This window comes from Cnephaeus nilssonii (genome assembly GCF_951640355.1).
Source record: "Cnephaeus nilssonii genome assembly, chromosome: 18".
NCBI lineage: Eukaryota > Metazoa > Chordata > Mammalia > Chiroptera > Vespertilionidae > Cnephaeus > Cnephaeus nilssonii.
In genome coordinates, this window is record NC_137089.1 from 18,292,334 (window position 1) to 18,315,812 (window position 23,479).

Consider the following 23,479-nt stretch of genomic DNA (forward strand, 5'->3'; position numbering starts at 1 on the left):
TCATAATTAAGAGAACATTTTAATAGCAACCAAGTTCTCCTCTGTCTTAGCAAGGCCTAGATACTTAATATAACAGATATATACAAATATTTAATAATGCTATATGACGTTAGTAATATTGATGACTATATGAACACATATTACACTAGATTATAATTTAAATTTTGTCCTAAGTTTGAAAATCACCTCGGAAGGTATATTTACATGATAATTTTCTCTTTCTTAGAGGAAGGAATCTTAGTCCTTCAACATATTTTTGTGCTAATATTTGGGTTCAAAAATGAAATTGACATATAGTAACTTGTGGATTTGGTAACTGCATTTAATAGGTAAATTCTTAGTTTAATTTGTTAAACCTTCAAAACTAACTTAATTAAAAGAAAAACAACATACCCATAAACCTAACTCTTTCAGTTGCTCTGAAGGTACTTTAGTTTCCAATAACCAAGAGAAGACACTGTGGTTATAAAAATCACACTTTTAGCTTGACTGATTTATAGCAAATGTTAAATATATCAAATGTGAAAATTTCTAAAAATAGGCCCACTTACAAAACAAATTAGGAATCATAGTTGTGATATGCAATTCCAAACAACCGTGCCCACAGATATTAAATATTTCACATATTTACTTATTCAGGATAAGGCATGGAATTATGGGTGTATGTGTGAATTTATAATACACCCAATGTTTAACAAGCTGTCCTAACTAAAAGGATACACACATGGCAACAACATTAAAAATGTTTTCATCCCAGCACATTTCTAAAAAATATGCCACTTTAAGATTAATATACATTCCTGATAGAATTACTTTAATAAAACACTGCAAGGTTAATTATTACAATACATAAAAATTTAAGAATGCTATTAATTTATAAGTAAAAATTCATACTTACAGATTCACATTCCCTCAGCTTTTTCTGAGCCCCATCAAAGTCAAAGTTAACATATAAACATTCAACAAACTCTGTAATTGGGTCTTTATATGTGTAAGACTCCTGTAAAATAAAGTCAAAGGTCAAACTGGATCTAATTCAACATTGTTTGGTAGATTGTCCCTAGACTATCCCAATCTTCCTATTTTCTCCTCCGTTCCCATTAATTTCCAGCAAATTACCTAGTATTTATCTTCTCAAAGCAATTGCTTGTATCCTGATTCCAGGCCACACCTTAAGCTTTTAATGCCTTCCAGACCAAGTTCTCTAAATTCTCATCCTAGAACCATTCCAAAAGCTTTCAAATTCCTCTGGAGCCAAAAGTATTCCTTAATAAATAGTGATGAACTTACCCAAGTATAACAATATTTATACCCTACTGAAGGGGAAATTATATTTTAAAATTTAATTTATTCTTATATCAAATAAATATTTAGATTCTTTTCTAACCCAGTGATTGCTGAGAAGCTCACTAAATGAACAAGTAGGGCCACAGCTTTTAACAACTTGGAAACTATTATTATATTCAATGTAAAGGCCATTACTCTGGAATTATGCAGACAGTGACCTCCCAACAAACAGTTCTAGGCTCCAGATCGTTCACTCTTTGCAATAAGAGAAACACTAATATACAATGTATATTAAATATCCACCTACCAGAGAACAGTATCATTCATACCACATCTAGCCTAAGTATATCTTGAGCTTAAAGATAGTAAATATCCATTTGGGATTCCTGGGCTCTTCTCCATGTATACTTTCCTCCTATTTTTAAAACATCTTTACCTTAAGAAGAGTAGTACTTGGAGAGAAAAAAAAAAAAAAAGGCTAAACCTAAAGTTCAGGCATGTTAAAAAAAAATCAATACAGATTTAAGTTTTTACCTGTTGAATAACTTTGACTAGATCTTTTAGCACCTGCCGGCGTTTTCGAACATCTTTGTTTGTTATGACTGCTGTAGTTAAATAGCGAAGAATATGTGGACACATTGTCTGAATTGCATTAAGATACCTAAGGTAAAAATATAAAGGCTATTTAATATTAATAACTTACCTAGTTTTTCTAGACCTATAATCATATATTAAGTGCTTAAAAGGAAACTCAAACAACCCATTAGATTGTATTGTTTAAGCAATCTAAGATTACAAACACTTAAGAATGAATACTATAAAGGCCATCTTCTCCAAGGAAATGCCAGCTGATATTCCCCAATTTGGAGGAAGACTCACTTAAAAGGTAAATAATCCTATTATCACTGTTGAGTAAAAGGTATTTGGGAAGACCCTATATATGCCATCAGTCTATTCCAAAAGACTAAGCAATGACTTTCAGTTATTCACCTAGTAGATCAAATGTGTGAAAAATTTTTATATGCAAACTACTCATCATAATCAGAAAAACAAGCATTTACACAAATTAAAATATTCAGGAAATGAAAGACTGGAAATTAAGTACCTCTGAGTGTCCAACACTATGACAAGCTTAGAAATATTTGTCAGTAGCCCTGACTGGTTTGGCTTGGTGGATAGAGCTTCGGCCTGCGGACTGAATGGTCCCGGGGTCGATTCCGGCTGGGGGCAACGTGCCTGGACTGTGGGCTCGATCCCCGGTGGGGGGCATGCAGGAGGCAGCCAATCAATGATTCTCTCTCATCATTGATGTTTCTATCTCTCTCTCTCTTCCTCTCCCTCCCTCTGAAACCAATAAGGAAATAAAAAGAAATATTTGTCAGTAAAGCCCATTCCTCTTAGCTGAATATTCTAGCCCCAAAGTACCCATCCAGCTCCATCTCCCACCAAACCATCATTGACTGCTTCCTGCTTTCCTTACTTACACCTCACTCCACATGGATTGCTCTCACAAATACAAAACTCTGAAACTTAAATTCTAGCCATCCCTTAAGGTCAAGCTCAGATGCCTGATCTTCCAAGTTGCCCTAGACTGTACTATTAATAAATCTTTATATATTTTATTGTAGATTCCCCATAAAATGTTGTTTGAACTCTTTAGAGGACCCTAGAATCTGACAATAACTCAAAATAATATCTAGTTCTACTCCCCCTTAAATTCCCTCCAAACAAGACAGGGTGTAAAAAGAATCAACACTTACTCAAGAATAAAACCATTTCTAGGAAAAGATAACTAAACAAATCAGCTAAAAGTTTTATTATCTGAAAAATTAAAGCTGAGATTCAGGCAAAAAATTTTAAACTACACTATTGGTTCAGAACAATTGTTAGTCTCTATACTATTGCCAGAGATTTCATGTACAAGTTCAGGAAAGCATGATTGCTATTCTTAGTATTAGTTTTGAAGTAGGTGATTTTAGTAGGCACTTAGGGAACTCATTCATAAATTTATTCATACAGTATTACAAAAACTTTAAGTTCATTGTATATGACATTAAACATTTATTTCTACTTTTCCTAACTTTAATATTATTGTACCACAGAGATCTTAATTTCTTTTTTTTGGAGGATGAGTTCCTTGGGAAATCATCTCTCTCTTTCTGTGAGTATATAGGAGAGGTTAGCAAAATGTATATAAAGTGCCAGATAATGAAGACTTTAGGGTTTGCAGGCCAAGAGAGCAAATTTGAGAACATTATGCGGGTACTTATATATATATATATATATAAAAATTAAACCTCCAAAGTATTTTATTGAAAAATTAAAAATAGTTTAGTAGCAACTTTTTAAATACAGGTCTAATGAGAAGATATTTCTTTATTGAGGATAACTATTTAATTGGGTTCAAAAGTTAGAGGCTCCTATCATGAAAATTTATTGCAACTGTTGATCTGTTAATGATGATCTGTATGACATAGTTAATACTTAAAAATGTTTTTCAAGAACATCAGTACCACCAAATATGGCTATCAATGAACAAACATGTGCTTTTAATTTAGCATATTCATAACTTGGCAAAAATTTGCGCAATTCTGCTAAATTCTTCTTTTGATATTTCCTTCTAGTATAACATTATATTGCAAATGAATCACTTCCAATTCAACTGCACAGTTTAATGAATTTTGAAATATGGAAATTTCCTTTTGTAATTAAAATGAGGCCTAAAACTTTCTGGAATTGTATTTTAGGCTCAAAAAACATATCTGCTGAAATTCTGTGTGGAAATGAAGGTCTTATTTCTTTTAAATTTTTTTTAAATGTACTTTTATTGATTTCAGAGAGGAAGGGAGAGGGAGAGAGGAACATCAACGATGAGAGAGAATCACTGATTGGCTGCCTCCTACATGTCCCCCACTAAGGTTGAGCCCACAACCCAGGCATGTGCCTTGACCAGAATTAACCCTTTGCACTTGTTTGCTTTTTTCTCCATTCCTTTATTTTACTTGGGATTTAATTTTTTAAATATCCCAGATTTTACAAAGTGCGGCAGTAGGATAAAAAACTGGAGTTTCTTTTCATACAAACTTATTTATGTGGATTTTTTTAATATTTCAAATTATTGATACATTCAATAACCGTCACACTCGACATCCGAGTGCAAAAGCTTAAACCCAGGACCTCAGTCTGCAGGCCGACGCTTTATCCATTGACCCAAACCAATTAGGGCTCATTTTCTTTTAACTTTTGAAAGAAGAAAAAGTATAAAGTGGCTAGACACTTGTTAATTGTCATCAAAATGACTATCCTATATAATAAAAGCCTAATTGCTAAGTGTCTGGTCATCCGTTCAACCAATCAAAGCCTAATATGCTAATGAGATGCTAAGGCCGCTCAATGGCTCGCTATGACGTGCACTGACCCCAGGGGGCAGACGTTCCGACCGGTAAGTTAGCTTGCTGCTGGGGTCTGGGCCAATAGAAACTGAGTGAGACGGGCCAGCCATGTCCTTAAGCCATCCCCCGCACGGTTCCTCCCTGGCTGGCCAACCTCCCGCGTCCCTCCCCGGCACCGGCCCCAGCCCCGATCGTGCACTGGTGGGGTTCCTCAGCCTAGCCTGCACCCTCTCTCAATCCTGAACCCCTGGGGAAATGTTAGAGAGCCAGTTTCGGCCCTATCCCGCAGGCTAGGCCAATGGACCCCACTAGTGCACGAATCTGTACACCGAGCCTCTAGTTACTGGTACAGTATAAGTACTATTTCACTTTGTAATTTTAGGTTGAATTTTAGTAACATTATCTAGGCCAGTGATGGCGAACCTATGACACGCGTAGCCATTTCTGATGACACGCGGCTGCTGAGGTTTATTAAATACCATTATATAGAACAAGTATACATTTATGTTATTTAAACTATAAATATCGCGAAATAATGTTTTTTCCTCAAAGTGACACACTACCCAAGTTATGCTCAGTTTTTTGGCGAAGTTTGACACACCAAGCTCAAAAGGTTGCCCATCACTGATCTAGGCTATAACAAAAATTAATTTACAGAGCCATTCAGGGCATGATAATAGTGGTTGAGTGCTATTTTTCTTATTAAAAAAATTTCCAATCTCACCTCAAGCTCAAAAACGTCACAATTAAAGTTGTCATTGTGAAGCCATCCAATTGCTGTATAGTAGGGAAAAATCAAGATATTCTATTTCTGACAAAAACTCATGGATTGGTAACAGTTAACTCCATGAAAGTAAATAAGCTCATTGTGGAACCTAATGGTTCAATAAAACACCACAGATTCAAGTATTTTCCACAAAGTACATGGTGATAAATAATGCAATCAATAATTATAAGCTCTGAATACCTCACAAGTTTTGTAAATTTGATCAACTAAGCCTTTTTCTTCTCCATACATATTTACCAACAAAAGTTTTAGCACAACTTAGCCAATTCCATTTCAGGCTGTATTAAATTAGTATTTTCTTAACTTTAAAAATATTTCACCGCCGAAACCGGTTTGGCTCAGTGGATAGAGCGTCGGCCTGCGGACTGAAAGGTCCCAGGTTCGATTCCGGTCAAGGGCATGTACCTTGGTTGTGGGCACATCCCCGTTGGGGGGTGTGCAAGAGGCAGCTGATCGATGTTTCTCTCTCATCGATGTTTCTAACTCTCTATCCCTCTCTCTTCCTCTCTGTAAAAAATCAATAAAATATATTTAAAAAAATATTTCACCTATAGTTGTTCCACACAAGACTATCATAGAGACATGTTCTTCAGCCACTCCACCAGATTCCTCAAATTAACAACTAAACCATATTGGTAACATCCATTGACTCATCAAGAGCCAAGGAAAACCACTAAAAATCATATGCATTGTTTTTTAATTGATGGTTGATGTTGCTCCCAATATCTTCAACACTGAAACTGTTCTCACCAAAGGCTAATAATTTTAAACTTGTTTATTTTTTCTAGACATATTTCTTTAGCTGCTGCAATTGAACATGAAAAAGAATCACTATTGGAAAATGGCTTTCTTTACTTGACTAACAAAAGAGCTGCGCAGAAATTTACTTTGGTTAAAGCCTCATTTTCATTAATTTTTGTGAGGAAATTCTGCTGATATTGTTTTAAATTTCCCAATTTTTCGGACAGTTGCTTTGCTGTCAGTGGGAATATTATAATGAGTGCTTACAGTCTAGTAATGTGGATGTATATAGTATTCTTTTAGCATACCTACAGTGCAAATTCAATGCTTTGCTTTCTAATTTGAGACAAAATAATTCCTACACCATTGTGCCTTAAAAGCACATTTGAAGTCCACTTTTCTTGCTTTGACAGGATGAGTATGCACTAGTAATAAAACAAAACAAAACGTTGCAGAATGGGAATAAACAGCACTTGAAACACTGTCTAGGTATGCGGCATCTCTGGGACTATAGTGTACAGAGCAATAACTGTGAGGCAAGGGGAGTACAACAATGTATGATCTCTGTTACAACTCAACTCTACCATACCCTTCAAAAGCTGCCAAAGACAACACAGCAAGAACCCCCTTATCCATGATTTTGGTTTGCACAGTTTCAGTTTACCTGTGGTCAATCATAATCCGAAAATACTAAATGAAAAATTCCAGAAATAATTCCTAAGTTTTAAATTGCAAGTTGTTCTAAATATTGTGATAAAATCTCAAGCTGTCATGCTCCATCCTGCCCATAAAGTGCATCATTCCTTGGTCAAACACATCCACACTGTATACAGGGGTTAGCAAAAGTAGGTTTACAGTTGTTCATATGGAAAATACAGTAATTAATAATATAAGAATCAACTCTGTTTCATGTACTCACAACTGTAAACCTACTTTTGCCCACACCTGGATGTACCATACAGTACTTGCCTACCCATTAGACAATTAGTAGCCATCTCAGATCCAGTTGTGATATTGCAGTGCTTGCGTTCAGGTAACCCTTATTTTACTTAACAATGGTCCTAAAGCCATTCACATAGCTTTTATTACATATCGTTATAATTTTTCTATTTTATTATTTTCATTAATCTCTTACTGTACCTAAAATTTATAAATTAAACTTCATCATAGGTATGTATGTATAGGAAACATTATAAAGGGTTCAAATATTTACGGTTTCAGGTATTCACTTGGGGGTCTTGAAACATATCCCCCATGGATGGGGGTGGGTGGGGGCGGGACTAGTGTATATAGAATAATGAGTGTGGCTATGTTCAAATAAAAATTTATGAACACTAAAACTTTAATTTTGCCCAGCCAGTGTGGCTCAGTGGTTGAGTGTCAACCTATGAACCAGGATGTCAGGGTTCCACTGCCAGGCAGGACATATGCCTGGATTTCAGGCTCAATCCCCAGCAAGGGAAGTGCAGGAGGCAGCCAATCAATGATTCTCCCTCATCATTGATGTTTCTATCTCCCTCTCCCTCTTCCTTCCTCTCTGAAATCAATAAAAATGTTTAAAAATACTTTAATTTCATGTAATTTGCACATCACACAACATTCCTTTTCATTTCCCTCCAACAATTTAAAATGTAAAAGCCATAAAAGGCAGTAGGCCAGATGTATTAGTCCATGGTCTATAGTTTGCAGACCCGTGGTACACAGCATTAACATGGTCCTCGACTTCCAAAGATGGCAGAACTCCCTACCTTCCATGGCGCATTCATGCATGCATGTATGTATATAGGTCAGTACATAAAGGAGGGGAGTGGGGATTAAGGGTAATTCTTGTGAAGTTATCTTAGTTCACATTCTGGTATGATCAATAATTATATATTTAAGTTGAAATACAAGCAAAACCACAGAGGTGGTTAATAGCCTACACATGACCATTATGCTCTTTTTTCTACTTGCTTTCTTATCATCTCCTTACTTCACTGTCACTTGAAATTTACAGGCCAGATCAACTTTCATCTTCACTGGACTCTTCTAACTTCTCCAGGTCTCAATGACAGATGTTAAACCTACTATTTGTTTAGCATGTACAATTATCTGTACCTAGTTAAATGTACTTACACTATTTCTTGTGTTATTTGTTTGGGTTATAAACCATGTAAGAACCATACTGACCCTATATTTGAAATCTGATTTTATTATTTTTTCTTTTAAATAAGAGCCTCTGCATTTATTGTGTTCTGAAGTTATATTACAATAGGTCAGTAAAACTATTTTAGTTTATTTTTTCTCTAGCACAACTCTGCTCCAATTGTGCAATTTTATAGAAGTTTTTCTACAGCTTTCTAATAGCAAGCCAGAATATTTAGTAATCAAAGGATAAGACAAAATATGCCCCCAAATAAAAAATATGTAAGCATCTATTATGTGCAGGATGTTAAAAGAAGAATAAAAATCCTGTCCTCGAATACACTTATAATCTCATTGGGAAGATAAGGCAATTGTAGGATTTTCGTTTAAAGGCATTACGTAATTAAATACCAAATATGTGGTAGACACAATATACAGGACTTCATGAATAAAGTAAACCAGCACTGGAGCTTAAAAAACAGGCAGACTTTGGATAGGTACAAAGAAGAAAAAGGAATCTCCAGAAAGACAAGCTAAAAGAACAAAAGGGAGAATACTTGGTAGAACTTTAGAGGATAAATTTTTAGATGAAAATCTTAGCGTTCACCCTAAGCTCATGGTCGGCAAACTGCGGCTCGTGAGCCACATGCGGCTCTTTGGCCCGTTGAGTGTGTGGCTCTTCCACAAAATACCACGGCCTGGGCGAGTCTATTTTGAAGAAGTGGTGTTAGAAGTTTAAGTTTAAAAAATTTGGCTCTCAAAAGAAATTTCAACGTTGTACCGTTGATATTTGGCTCTGTTGACTAATGAGTTTGCCGACCACTGCCCTAAGCTATAGCAAGACACCTGCATCAAAAAGATCAGGAACAATTAGAAAATACAGGGGGGAAAAGGCAGAAAGGTTAGTCAAGGATAAATTCGGGACACTATCTAATAAAACTTGAAATTTTTATTTAGAAAACAAATTAAACACTCTTGTGCTAACTGAACTTTAAATCTTTTTTTCTTTTAAAATTGGAGAGTAACTAGGGCATTGTATTACAAATGCATTCTTTTCCCGAATAACATCTACATTTTGTGGCCAAGGCTCATCTCTAATAGCCTATGAACACTGCTCTATCTTACACCTGATACCTTATCTTATGTATTATGTTACATTTAAAAGTTCAACATTTTTCAAATGTGTTAATCATCTCCATTTTAGATTCATAATAATTATGACAGAAATGGTAATATATATGACGTAAGAGACTTTAACCTGCAGGTGCATCTAAACTTTCACTTCAAGGACACAAGTATAATTTATCTCCAAAGTATTTTTATATTAAAAAAAAACCCTGAAATAATAATCTATATAAATTATTAATTTAACACATACTCTATGAATGACATTAAATTGTATTAGTAGAAAACTATGACACTTTTTCCATTAATTTCTATTATCTATCAGGGACAACTGAAAAACACACAAAGGTCAATTACAAGCTACATAATTATTCTACTTAAAGAATATGCAATCCAGAAAAATGGATGAAACAATTATCTATCAAGCCAACTGGGTGTATTTTCATATGAAAAAAACTTAGAATCACGCAAAATCAAAATAAGCCATGAAAACATTACTAATGAGAAAGAAAATATAATGGTAACCTGACCCTATAGCAAGTGGAAACAGTAAGCACAATATCTTGGGGAAAACTGAAAGCTGTTAATACTACTGAGCAGTTTTCCCCCCATATTTTTCTAACAGGCTGTTTTGTTATAAAAAAAATAGGTACAAGGGTGTGTGTTTTTTTGGCAGATGAAAATGCTCAACAACTAATTTATGGTGATTGCTGCATCATTTGATAAAGTGACTAAAATCAGTGAATTATAAACAAACAAAATCTTCTGGTAACCTTAGCACAAATAAAGATAGTGCCATCATACTATACTAGTAGTCACGGTTATTTTTCACCACTACACTTTTGCAGTTTTTAAAAAAGGATTTCAATTACATCCTTGATTGGGCAGTAAAACTTATTAATTTTAAACAACTCCAACTTTGCATGCTTATCTTTTTAACATTCTGTATGACTAAATGGGAAGTATGTATAAAGCTCTTCTGCTATGTACTTTGGTGTCATGGTTCTTAAGTTGAAAAGTACTTATATAACTGAGTTAGTTGCAAACTGAGCTAGCTGATTTTCTCACAGAATGTTATTTTAACTTGAAAAAAAGGACAAACCAAAGCTTTGAGCATTTGGAAGAAACTTTCTAAAAAATAAAGTGAGCCTATCCTTCAAATAAAACAAATGATAAAATCCGAGTTTTCAAAAAATAGAATTTTGGAAAATTTGCGTATGTCACCAAGAGATTGACTATTTCCAATACTTGAAGCCTTTTCTAATAGAGTTAGTAGTGATATTAATGAACGTGATTTTTCGGTATTATGTAATGTCAACATGTGAGATATTTGGAATATCTGTTATCTCAGTGAACCAGTATTTCCCAAACAACCAATGCATAATGTTATAAATCATGCATGGGTAAAAGACCCATTAGAAGTGCAAGGCCAATCAATATATTTTAGAATACCTATTTAGTTTAGAATCCAAAAATTGAATATGGTTTCAGGTACTACATTACAGTAATCTTTACAAAACTACTACCTGCAGAGTTTTGTTATATTGTCTGAAACAATATTCTGAAAAAGGCTATTTAAAAACACCTCTCTTTCCCTAATACATTTGTGTGAGGTTAGGTTTTCTTCCTATCCTTCCCAACAAATTGAATGAAAACCAGGTGTGAAATTTAATGCTGGAACACAGGCAAAAATATTGCCACTATAATTTATAAAGCTTAGCTCTAACAATCCTAGAACATGATTTCAAATTTAAAAATCAAGATTTTAAGAAGGCTACAGATAATGAGGCGATTAACTAAGGGCAACAACTAAAATACTAAAGAATCCGATAAAAACATATATTTAGTATGGAAGGATAGATAACACAAAATTATCCTCAAGTATCCTCTCTAATAAAATGGTAATATGCAAATTAACCATCACTCCGCTACATTAGCCACGCCCACCAGCCAATCAGGGCGAGTATGCAAATTAACCCCAATCTAAGATGGCTACAGCCACAGAGAGCAAGGTTTCCCAGGTAACAGAGGAAGCCAAGCTTTCCATAGCCGTTGCAGGCCTAAGCCTCCACTCAAGCTACAAAGTTTCAATTATAGAAGGTAAACAAATTCAAACAAATGGCGGCAGAATGGAGCTTGAGAGAGCAAGCCAGGGTTGCCGGCGGCAACAGGGGAAGCAAAGCTTTCCGCACACCCTGGCCGGGCTCAGCTTAAGGCTACAAAGTTTCAATTGTAGAAGGTGAATTAACTGCCACATAAATGGCTGCCACCCCGGAGGGAGCAGCAGGCTTGGCTCCGCCCCAGGCTACAAAGTTTCAATTGTAGAAGGAAAATAAATTCCAGATACCAGGGCCTCCCCTTGCATTGCCAGGGGGCGTTGACGGGCCTGCAAACCACCACAGGCCCCTCGCTCAGGCCGCCCCACACCCCAAGGGAAACCCCACCCTTATCTGTGACACCCTTCAGGGCAAACCAGCTGGCCCCCACCCGTGCACCAGGCCTCTATCCTATCTAATAAAAGAGTACTATACAGATTGATCATCACTGCAACAGACAATATAGCTGCCCCCATGTGGACACAAGATGGCTACTACAAGATGGCCAGCAGGAGAGGGCAGTTGGGAGGCACCCGGCCTGCAAGGGAGGGCAGTTGGAGGTGATCAACCCTGCAGGAGAGGGCAGTTAGGGGTGACCAGGCTGGCAGAGGAGGGAAGTTGGGGGCAAACAGGCTGGCAGGGGAGCAGTTAAGCATCAACCAGGCTGGCAGCAGAGTGGTTAGGGGGTGATCAGGCTGGCAGGCAGAAGCGGTTAGGGGCAATCAGGAAGGCAGGCAGGCAAGCAGTTGGGAGCCAGCAGTCCTGGATTGTGAGAGGGATGTCCCAGATTGGAGAGGGTACAGGCTGGGCTGAGGGACAATCCCCCGCCGTGCACGAATTTCGTGCACCGGGCTTCTAGTCTTAAATATTTTCTTAAAACAGACTTATTTTCAGTTGTTCCAACCAAGTAAGAAATAATGGGCATGCTTGGACAGTATGGTTCAGTGGTTGAGCATCGACCCATGAACCAGTAGGTCACAGTTTGATTCCCGGTCAGGGCACGTACTCGGGTTGCGGGCTCAATCCCCAGTAGAGGGTGTGCAGAGAGCAGCTGATGGATGATTCTCTCTCACCACTGATGTTTTATCTCTCTTTCCCTGTCCCTTCCTCTCTTTGAAATCAATAAAACCATATTTTAAAAAAAGAAAATAAAGGGCAGAAAATTCAGAGGCACTGATCTCAAATGTAAGAATTTTTAAAAATGAGTTCTACCTAAAAGTAAAACAATAAAATTTCTTACCACCAAAAGCTGGATGATCAACCAAAGATAATATAAAAGAGATTCTCATAGAATGTATATATTCCTTCCAAGTAATATGGCCTAGAGCCTTAATTTTAATGCTTTAACGCAGTGGTTCTCAACCTTTTTAATGCCGCGGACCCTTTAATACAGTTCCTCATTTTGTGGTGACCCCCAAACATAAAATTATTTTCGTTGCTACTTCATAACTGTAATTTTGCTACTGTTATGAATCATAATGTAAATATCTGTGTTTTCCGATGGTCTTAGGCTCTACAGCAGCGGTTCTGAACCTGTGGTTCTCAACCTTTTTAATGCCACTAGCAGGGTCGCCTAAGACCATCGGAAAACACAGATATTTATTTACATTACGATTCATAACAGTAGCAAAATTACAGTTATGAAGTAGCAACGAAAATAATTTTATGGTTGGGGGTCACCACAACATGAGGAACTGTATTAAAGGGTCGCGGCATTAAAAAGGTTGAGAACCACTGCTTTAATGTATAGATGGATTACCTGGGATCTTGTTAAAATGCATTTAGTCCTACTCAAGAAGGCAAATAATCCTTTCCACTAATATTTACAGGGTAAAATAAGATTGTTGTTAGAGTAATAAATTTGACAGTGAAATAGTAGTCAAGTTTTCAGGCTAATTTAAATTGGCTAATTGAAGCAAGCGAATATTCTAGAAAAATTAATAGTACTGGACAAAAAACAGTTCCTAAAGTGTTAACTAAAATTTTTATTGGTAGTTCATCTCATGATAAAATTGCATAACAGGTAATGAACCTAAAGCAGTCATATTATAGTGCAAAAAATAAAATTTAAAAGCTATCAAGACTACATTAAAATATTTTCAAAAGCCTCCTAATATTTAAATCAAAAAGGGGGGGGATAGTAGAAGAATATCATGTAAGGAAAAATATCCTGTAAGTAAATTACATCTAGAAAATTTGTACTTTAGAAAAATAATTGTAATGCTAAAAGCAAGACACCCATGAAAAACACACATGGTATCAAAACAAGCCAGAGGAAAATCATTTGGGCAAAAAATGAAAAAGAATCCCAAGTCAAATTTATAGGAAATATTCCTTTATTAACTTTTGATCGAGAATATGTTTGTATATTTTTAGAAAACAACTCCGAGACCATGTGGATTCCGGCAACAGAGAGGAATCGACAGGACTACTCCAGCCATGAAGACAGAAAAGAAGCAGTCCAGAGATGGAAGACGCTGATGTCGCCTTGCCATACTAGCAGTCAGCAGCTGTGCGTCACTGCAGGTTGCCCAGGACCAAACCAGAGAGGGTCAGACCTGCATTACCACCATTTCTCCACCATCCAGAACTGAAATATCATTGCTGACATGTGCACATAAGGAACTGTTTGACATTGAAATTGGGTCGCAAAAGAACTGTTGGCCCAGAAAGAAACTCACTACAGACTGATTCATTTGCCTTTCAGCATAACCATTATTGCTTGTCTCATTTTCGGTTCTTATAAGTGTATTTCTAGTAGCACATGATCTCACTCATCTAGGGGAAATGATGAACAACATAGACTGATGAACAAGAACAGACCCAGAAACAAGGAGGCATGGATCAGACTGTCGGGCCTCAGAGGGAGGGTAGGGGAGGATGGGGATATAGGGGAGAGATCAACCAAAGGACTTGTGTTTAGGCATATGAGCCTAACCAGTGGTTAAGGACAACAGGGGGTTGGGAGCATGTGTGGGGAGGGGTGTGGGATGGGAACGGGAGGATGAGGACAAATATGTGATACCGTAATCAATAAAGAAATTTTAAAAAAATGCATTTAGTTTCTCTAGGGCAGGGGTGGGGAACCTATTTTCTGCCACAAAGGCCATGTGGATATTTATAATATTCTCATTCTATATAAAATTATCAATGCAAAAATTAGCCTGCTATATTTGGTCAAACATTCAAATAACTCACCATAATGCCTTGGCAGGACCACACCAACGGCCAGCAGGTTGGACATTTCCCAACCTTATTCTAGGGTAAGGTCCAAGATTCTGCATGATACTTATGATGTTGGCTCAGGGACCAAACTTAAATAGCACTTTAGAGGGCTTAGAGTGCACTTTTTATCAAATTATTTCCTTAAGAGTTACATAAGCTTTTTCTTTCCTTTTTTTTTTACCACTTTTTAAATTTTTATTTTTTCAATTACAATTGACATTTAGTATCTATATATATAAAACCCTAAGCGACCAGTCGACTGTCCAACCGGTTGACCGAATGATTGGTTGCTATGACATGCACTGACCACCAGGGGGCAGATGCTCAATGCAGGAGCTGCCTCCTGGTGGTCAGTGTGCTCCCACAGCCAACCTCCTGAGGCTGGCCAACCTCTCACGGCCCCAATCGGCCCCGATCTCCAGCCAGGCAGAGGGACCCCACCCGTGCACGAATTGGTGCACCAGACTTCTAGTATTTTATATTAGTCTCAGATATACAGCATAGTGGTTAGACACATATAATTTACAAAGTGTTCCCCCCACATATAAGCTTTTTCAATTAACAAGTACATGTACCACATGAAGAGGGGGGGAAAATGGCAACAAATTCAAATGCTAGGGAGAAGTACATTTTTGTTTTTTTAAAAACCTATATAATTTCATATAATTAAAACCAAAATTATGTAGTGAAATTAACTTACTGTGGCTGGTAAAGGAAGAGATCAATAATATTATCGCGTCCTTTGGGGTGATTGAAGAAAACAAACAGAGACCAATGAATGAGCCATGTTCGCTGCTGAAGAGACTGCAGAGGAGAACTCACAGACTAAAGGGTTAAAAAAGTACACATAGAAATATTAATATATGAGAAAGAGGCAAGATAATGAACACTGCTCATCTCAGAATTTTAGTTAAAAATTGAAATTGTCTAAGGCATGTGCTAGGTAGGGTCATTATGACCAAAGTCCAATCTCCTAGACCACTACTCTATATGATCCTCAACATTCAAAATTTCCTCATTTTCAGAGACAGAATCAATAATGTCCACTAAGCCATTTGTACAGAGGCTGTAAATCAGGCATCCTCAAACTACGGCCCACGGGCCACATGAGGGTGTTTTTGCCGTTTTGTTTTTTTATTTCAAAATAAGATATGTGCAGTGTGCATAGGAATTTGTTCATAGTTTTTTTTAAACTATAGTCCGGCCCTCCAATGGTCTGAGGGACAGTGAACTGGCCCCCTGTTTAAAAAGTTTGAGGACCCCTGCTATAAATTATAGTTATTTCAGAAAATATTTTGAAAGTAAGAAATGAACTAAGCACTCCAAAAGAAGTAGTTTTATTAAGCATTATAGATGAAAACTGTCATCTTCTGCATAGGACTTTAAATAATAGGTGGCACTAACAGTATTGTGTAATTTTCACTGATACAGAGAAAAAAGGTACAGTTGTTAACAAAGATGAAAACCGAGTTCTTTTCTCTAAGAGCCAAAAGAAGCGACAGCTTCTTTCAAGGAGATTCAATGAAACTAGTCAACCCACTGTGATTTTTATGTCTAGCCAACAGAAGCTAAACTTAACATTTTAGTTTAGTTTGTCTTCTTCTTCTTCTTCTTTTTTTTTTTTAAGTACACAAAAAGTATGAAGGACACATAGAAATTCCAGAAAATAACCAAAAGTGTTGAACTCACGTTATTATCTATGGTCTCTTTTAACCGTGTAAGGTCTTCCATGGCAGCATCCCAATTCTGCATTAAGATTTCAGAGGCCAGTTTTCCCCAGAGTGAACTCAAAGCATTTCTATCCGTTGCTGGAACCTATTTGAGATATCATAATTAATTATATTCTATACCCTAAATCCATCTAGTCTACTAAAAGATCAGTGGCTCTCTACCCAAAAATTCCAGTCATCTAAGTCTTTACTAGATCACACTGATTCAAACCACTTTCATTTAACTTAATTATACTAAAATAAAAAAAACTTCAGGTCTTTAATATTCAGCCTAGATCAGAAAATAAAGAGTAACATAAAACTAGGATACAGCACCAGTGTTTTTGTGTAATCCATTTCAGATAATTTACATACAACTAATAATATTTTAGGCACCTACAACTTTGGAAACCATTAGATTCAGAGGCAATTTATTGCTAAAATCAGTGAAGTGAAGATGTGGGGTCTGATTTATAATTTAGAGGAATTATTTCCAGAACAAAAAACTTTTTCCAGATTATGACACAAATGGAAGGGGTTATGGAGAAAAAAAGGTTTACTGGTTAATGACAATTATTATCAAAGGAATATGTATTGAGCAATAAGTTTGTTTTCTCATATAATTCTAACAAAAACCCTAAAAGGTAAATAATAATGTTTTATTCACATTTTAAAGACAGAGAACTGATGTAAGGACAGTATAATTCATCCAAAATTTAAACTTCAATCATGGAAGCTATGAATTTTATACTCTAGTCTTAACCTACAAAAGTGGACCGAGGGCCACCTTACCTTTTCTTGCCACTGTTAGAAGAGGGTCATAAACCCAAAACACCTATACAGACTATGCTAAATGACAAAAACGAGTAAAGGAGGACACTCAAAACAGAGCAAGGTAATTGGATAGAAAGATTCTGAACTGATCAGATGTGCTAAAGCAGCAGAAGCAAGTGAGGGTATTGCACAAAGAATATAACCCTAAGTTAAAATTTTGAATTTAATTTTTTCATTGAAGCATTTACATGGTAGTATAATTATAACACATTATTAGTATATATTACAATTACATGTTACATAAAATTGCATGGGCAGGACTGGAAATCCAGTCACCAATAATTCTGGCTCTATCACTTAGTATAAAGAGCTGAACCATCTTAACTTTAGCTTCCTCATCTACAAAATGGAGATAGTAACAGAACACACCTCAGCTGCTGTACAATCTAAATCGGGCGTCCTCAAACTACGGCCCGCGGGCCACATGCGGGTGTTTTGTTTTTTTACTTCAAAATAAGATATGTGCAGTGTGCATAGGAATTTGTTCATAGTTTTTTTTAAACTATAGTTTGGCCCTCCAATGGTCTGAGGGACAGTGAACTGGCCTCCTGTTTAAAAAGTTTGAGGACCCCTGATCTAAATGATATAATACATGTAAAGAGATTACAACATCATTTGATATAAAAACTCAGGAACTAGTATCCAATGATGAAACTAGAAATGATATCAGAGTACTATATTTGTCTAAATTATGAGGATCACAGTAATATCTAATTCAGACTCTGTCTATACTGAGATCCTTCCTTTGATGGCAGTAATAACTCAAATGTAGTCAATAACATTTAGCAAACTCTAAGAACATGCAAATAACAGACTAACTCTGTATATTAAATTTGGACATATATCTATGAAAACACTGAATATCCAGGACAACTTTATTTGTAATAGACAAAAACAAAATGATCCAAATGTTCATCAACAGCTGAATATATACGCAAATTATAGTATATTCATAAAACGGAGTACTACTCAGCAATAAAAGAACCAAACTTCTGATATACACAAAATAATAGAAGTGAATCTCAAAATCTTGCTCATCAAAATAAGCCAGGCACAAATTTACATATTTCATCCCACTTATGTGAAATTCTAGAGCAGGCATAACTAATCTACAGATGAAAGGCAGATCAATGGATAAACCAGGATAAGGTATGACTACAAAGAGGCACAAGTGTCTTTCTGAGGGGAAGAGAGATATTCTTTATCTTGATTTAGTGCTACTTGCAAGGGTATATACAGTTGTCAAAACTCATTGGAATTTAAAAATTAATTTATAAAAATCCATAAATCACTGTTCAAGTTATAAAGGATAAAATGTTTGATCCTTACAAAGAAATATGAGTATTAAACTATTACATCAGCCCTGGACTGTTTGCTCCGTGGTTAGAGAGTCAGCCTGTGGATTGAAGGGTCGAGGGTTCGATTCCCAGTCAAGGGCATTTATCTCGGTTGCAGTTTTGATCCCTGGCCCTGGTCAGGGTGCGTAGTGGAGGCAACCAATAGATGTTCCTCTCTCTCTTTCTCTCTCTGTCTCTCCCCCTTCTCTACCTTCCACTCTCTCTAAAAATCACTGGAAAAATATCCTCAAGTGAGGATTAAACAAAAACAAAATATTACATCAAATCTAAGATGCCATCATCTTTAAGGACACACTATTTTATGTTTGTTAAACCCAAACCACAACCAATTCAAGATACATTCCAATTTCAGAAAATGTATTAAACTGTGTATCTGAAAGTCAGTATGAAATAGACATCTTTTATACTGACATTATCAAACTGAGTAAATAAGATCCAAAATTTTGGTCAATATTCTAAAGCTTCCAAAAATCGTCATTACTCAAGCTTCTTAAGTCAAGGAAAAGTACTTTTAAATCAAATGGCATGTACTTAACAGTAGATAAATTCTAAATTGAGTGGGGGGGAAAAACCCTATAAAAAGATGATCAATAACAGTCCTAGTATCTTAAAATCACATTTATTTCAAAGAGCTATTAATGAGGAGAGGGGTTATAATTTGGAACCAAAGGTCACAGGGAGGGCAGATTTTTAAAAAAATAATTAAAATACAGTGTTAATGACTTCTAAAATAGAAAGAAATGTTTAAAAATTTCTACCAAATATGCTTCACCATTATCATTTCAAATTAATGCATTTCTTAGCACACAAATCAAAGAAGTTTCACCTCCAAATAGGGTTCATCTAAACATTCCTGATGTATTCTAAAAGCCACTAAGTCTTTTTAAAATAAAGGTGGATTCTAGGGTCACACAGCTTTAATTTATACAACACTGACCTACAATAGGTCACTCGGAGAGTCAAATTCTAATCTCAGATCATAGTTACAATGGCTCTTTCATAGCTTATGTTTCCCTAACCATAGATTTAAAAGAATAACCAATCACCAGAAAAGAATTCAGAAATGAAAAAAGGCTATTGCAAAAAAAAAAAAAATTTTTTTTAAATAAGCAAAACAGCATTCACCCCAAATCCAAAACATGATTTTTATCTTTGCTTGTAACAAAATTTCAAACAAATGCACAGATTTTTATAGTACTGCCTATCTCAATCAAAAGAAAAAGAGAAGTAAAATAATTTATATTTTATTAAAACTTAGCTTTGTTAGCCAACAGGAGATGACTAACTCCCATCTATCTCAAATGTTTTGTGGCAATTTAAAAATTAATTGTACATAATTTCTAAGACCTATCCAATGTTGATTGCTCTTAATGTAAAATATTAATTTTGTGTTCAGATCATGGTATTCAGTTACTTAACCACATGTCATTTGACTTCCAACACAAGATTTGTTAGGCAATGTAAAAGTTTAAAAGTAATCCAGAAATTTTTACATTAATTTCAACCCAATTAAGGTTGAAAACTAACTTGGATCTTAATATTTTAAAAGAGTAAACATAAAAACTCCCCAAATTTGTAAATATTTACCTATCACTTGTAGAAAATTTCAGACTTAATTATAAAACCATACTACATAAATCTAATAATACCATTAAAACTAGAATATGTTATATATGTTAGGATAAAAGCTTTTTGTAGCAGCGCAGGGCGTTTTTAATCCCCAGAAGGTTCATGCATACTACTTTGGCTCAAGTCCATGTCATTACAGTTGGCTCTTCATACTAACCTGCTTTCAAGGGTGGATATGCTAGAAGAGTTTCAATATCTGGATTTCCAGCAGTTACCTTAAGTTTCCATGTCTTAGCAAAATGGCACATTCACTCACTGACCAGCAACAATAAATTTACTGTGCTAGAACTCTAACATGATACTAAATCTTCATTCTCAAAATTCACTCCCAGCATTAACAAATGATATGAATAACCAGCTCTTTTCATGTTCCTGTAATCATATCAGCCTTCTGATTTTACAATCCTGGTTTAAGCTGTTTACATTTCCAAAGTAATCAACTTTTGCTCTCCTAAATCCTTCATAATATTCAAAGTAAAACTGATGGAATTTTCTGATAAGTCACTACAAGTTTAGCATCACTGATTACCTTTAATGCACTCCCAAGCTAACCACAGCTAACCTACAAATTAAGAATTTGCTTACAAATGGGAGCAAGAGAAAATTATTCCAAACCCATCTTGGAAATAAACTAAAAAATCTTTATTTCTTTAGAGAAAGGTATTTTTTTTTAAATGAAGCTGTGAGCATGCCCATGCCTTTCCCTTTTCCTTCCCCCTCCACCCCCACCAGGCACGTTACCATTAGTTTCCTCACTCCCAACCTCCAAGGGCCCTTCCTTTACCTCCATAACTTGTTTCCTAAGCCAATTTCTTCTAGGAATTACTTCTTCTACCTCTGTGATTTACTGAATAGATGTTCTCTTACAAAAAAGAAGCTATCTAAGTACTTTTTTTAGGTGTAGAAATTATCTGAATTAATAACACTAATTCCAACCCCCTCCCCCCCCCCCAAAAAAATAGAAAATTTAATTTCCAAGAATACAATTAAAATAGCAGCCACAAGTCTTTTCTAGAGAAACCAGAGACTTAGGTATTGCTTACTAACCAGAAGTGAGTAACAAATTATAATTTCTCAAATGAGAGGTTAAATACAGGGTATTCTGAAAACTCCAGAAGGCATTTATTGATACAATTACTTAAGGAGAAGGCAGAGTGAGAAAAAAATCTGTCAATTTGAAGGTCTAATTTTTTTCTTTAGCTTCACAAAATTCTTCCCTAACAAAAGCACTGAATTTAGGAACTTGTCAGACAAATAAAGATAACAGGACAAGTTATGATTAGGAATTTGCTTGAAATAGTACCATTTAAACTCCACTCCCTGCATAAAGGAAACCCATTGAGCTTTTTATATTCTAACTAGAGGCCTGGTGCATGAATTCGTGCATGGGTGGGGGGGGGGTCCCTTGGCCTGGCAGACAATCAGGGCCAATTGGGGTGGCAGGAGGTTGGCCAGTGGGCAAAGGGGCCCGCGGGAGGTTGGCTGTGGGAGTGCATTGACCATCAGGGGGCAGCTCCTGTGTTGAGCGTCTGCCCCCTGGTAGTCAGTGCATGTCATAGTGACTGGTCGACTGGTCATTTGGTCACTTAGTCTTTTATATATATATATAAAAAGCTGATTACAAAACTTAATGGAAATAAAGTTATATTAAGGCAGATCATTCCTACAGTTGTTTAGAACAAGTTTAAGGAATACACACACACACACACACACACACATACATACACACACCAGAATAATGGATTTATTCAATAAATATTAAGCACTGACAATGTACCACTCACTGTACAGCAATATCACTTCATGATAGAATTATGCTAATGCTAAAATACAATTATACATCAAATAACAAATCAGGGGTTCCCACTTTTGGGGGTTCCAAGAACAAGTTCATTCTCCCTCCAAATTTTGAGGCTCTGTATAGGGTTTCCTGTATCTATTTGTTTTTTTGTTGGGGAAAGTTGTTGTTTTTTAATCCTTTTACCAACAACTGTTGAAAACACAACAGACAGACCCAAATCTATAGATACATTTTGAGAATCTAAGGGAATCCTACAAAAGAGAGGACAAAGAAAAAAATTACTTACCAACACTCTAAAGAAGTAAAGATATTCTGCTGCTCCAGAGTAATTCCCACATTCATATTGGAATTTTGCATATCTGTAGAGTGTATCTAAATATTCTTGCCTAAACTAAAAAAAAAAAAAAAAAAAAAAAAGAAAGAAAGAAAACAAAAAAGCTGAAGTTCTATTTTAAAAAAATGTACTCCTTTAAATGCCGCAGAAGTCAATTCTGTCAAAGTATTCTAAAAGTTGCCATAAAAAATAAATACCCTCAAAACATAAATTTAAGAATTGGTAAATTTAACATTCATAGTTCTGGCCTCAAAGAATTATGAATTGTAATGTACCTACTTTGTTTACAATTGATACAAACTTGAATTGCTGCTGAAGGTTTGATGTGTGTGTCTTAGCTGGTGACCAAGCTTAGACAACTATCAGATATATGTAAGGTTTTGTGATTCAGTACAAATAATATGTACAATAAACTGTTCTCTGTGAAAACTGGCCCCCAAATTATGCCAACTTTTAGAGTTGATGCAAGAAAAAGTGAAGAAATATAAGAGAAGGGCTCCAAACTAGATCATTAATAAATCCACTAAACATTCTACATGGAAATCAGAAAAAGTATTCTGCACAGTGGTCAGCATGCCTCTTGTTACAATAATTGTTAAATGAGCGAGAACACTTGAATGCAAGTTACAGAAGTGATAGTATGCAAAGTCTTATGCTTTGAGTTAACACAAGGGAAAAGATTGGGAGATGGCTAGAAAAGCCTGTATCATTCCTTTACTTGTGAATTTGGGGATTTATGAAGGCCTTGATAATGTTAACAGCTACTTTATTCCACAAGGCAGCCAAAGTATTACTTAATTTTATTACTCAAGGCATTTCGCATTAAAATTTAGTTTTGTCTTTACTTATTAATCCATCAGAAACATAAAACATTATTATCTGATTAGTCTTAGAACCTTCTGTTACCTAAAGATAAGTATATTATTTTTCTATCATTACCAATTTTTTAAATCTGGTTTCAAAAACATACTAGATATTACACTTAATGAATGGATCTGAAAATTATATTCCTGTAGAACAAGGAACCTATCTATACA

General features: G+C 35.7%; 1 protein-coding gene across 1 annotated transcript in view; it reads right to left on the reverse strand.

Annotated features, from left to right (window-relative positions):
* EIF3E (eukaryotic translation initiation factor 3 subunit E) overlaps positions 1 to 23,479 on the reverse strand; it is a 51,087-nt gene that overhangs the window by 17,893 nt on the left and 9,715 nt on the right. Inside the window, exons 5-9 of the mRNA XM_079796126.1 lie at positions 22,395 to 22,499; positions 16,467 to 16,592; positions 15,478 to 15,602; positions 1,822 to 1,948; positions 899 to 1,000 (exon numbers count right to left, since the gene is read on the reverse strand). Of these exons, the coding sequence (XP_079652252.1) occupies positions 899 to 1,000; positions 1,822 to 1,948; positions 15,478 to 15,602; positions 16,467 to 16,592; positions 22,395 to 22,499 (585 nt within the window). The remainder of the gene's footprint in view (positions 1 to 898; positions 1,001 to 1,821; positions 1,949 to 15,477; positions 15,603 to 16,466; positions 16,593 to 22,394; positions 22,500 to 23,479) is intronic.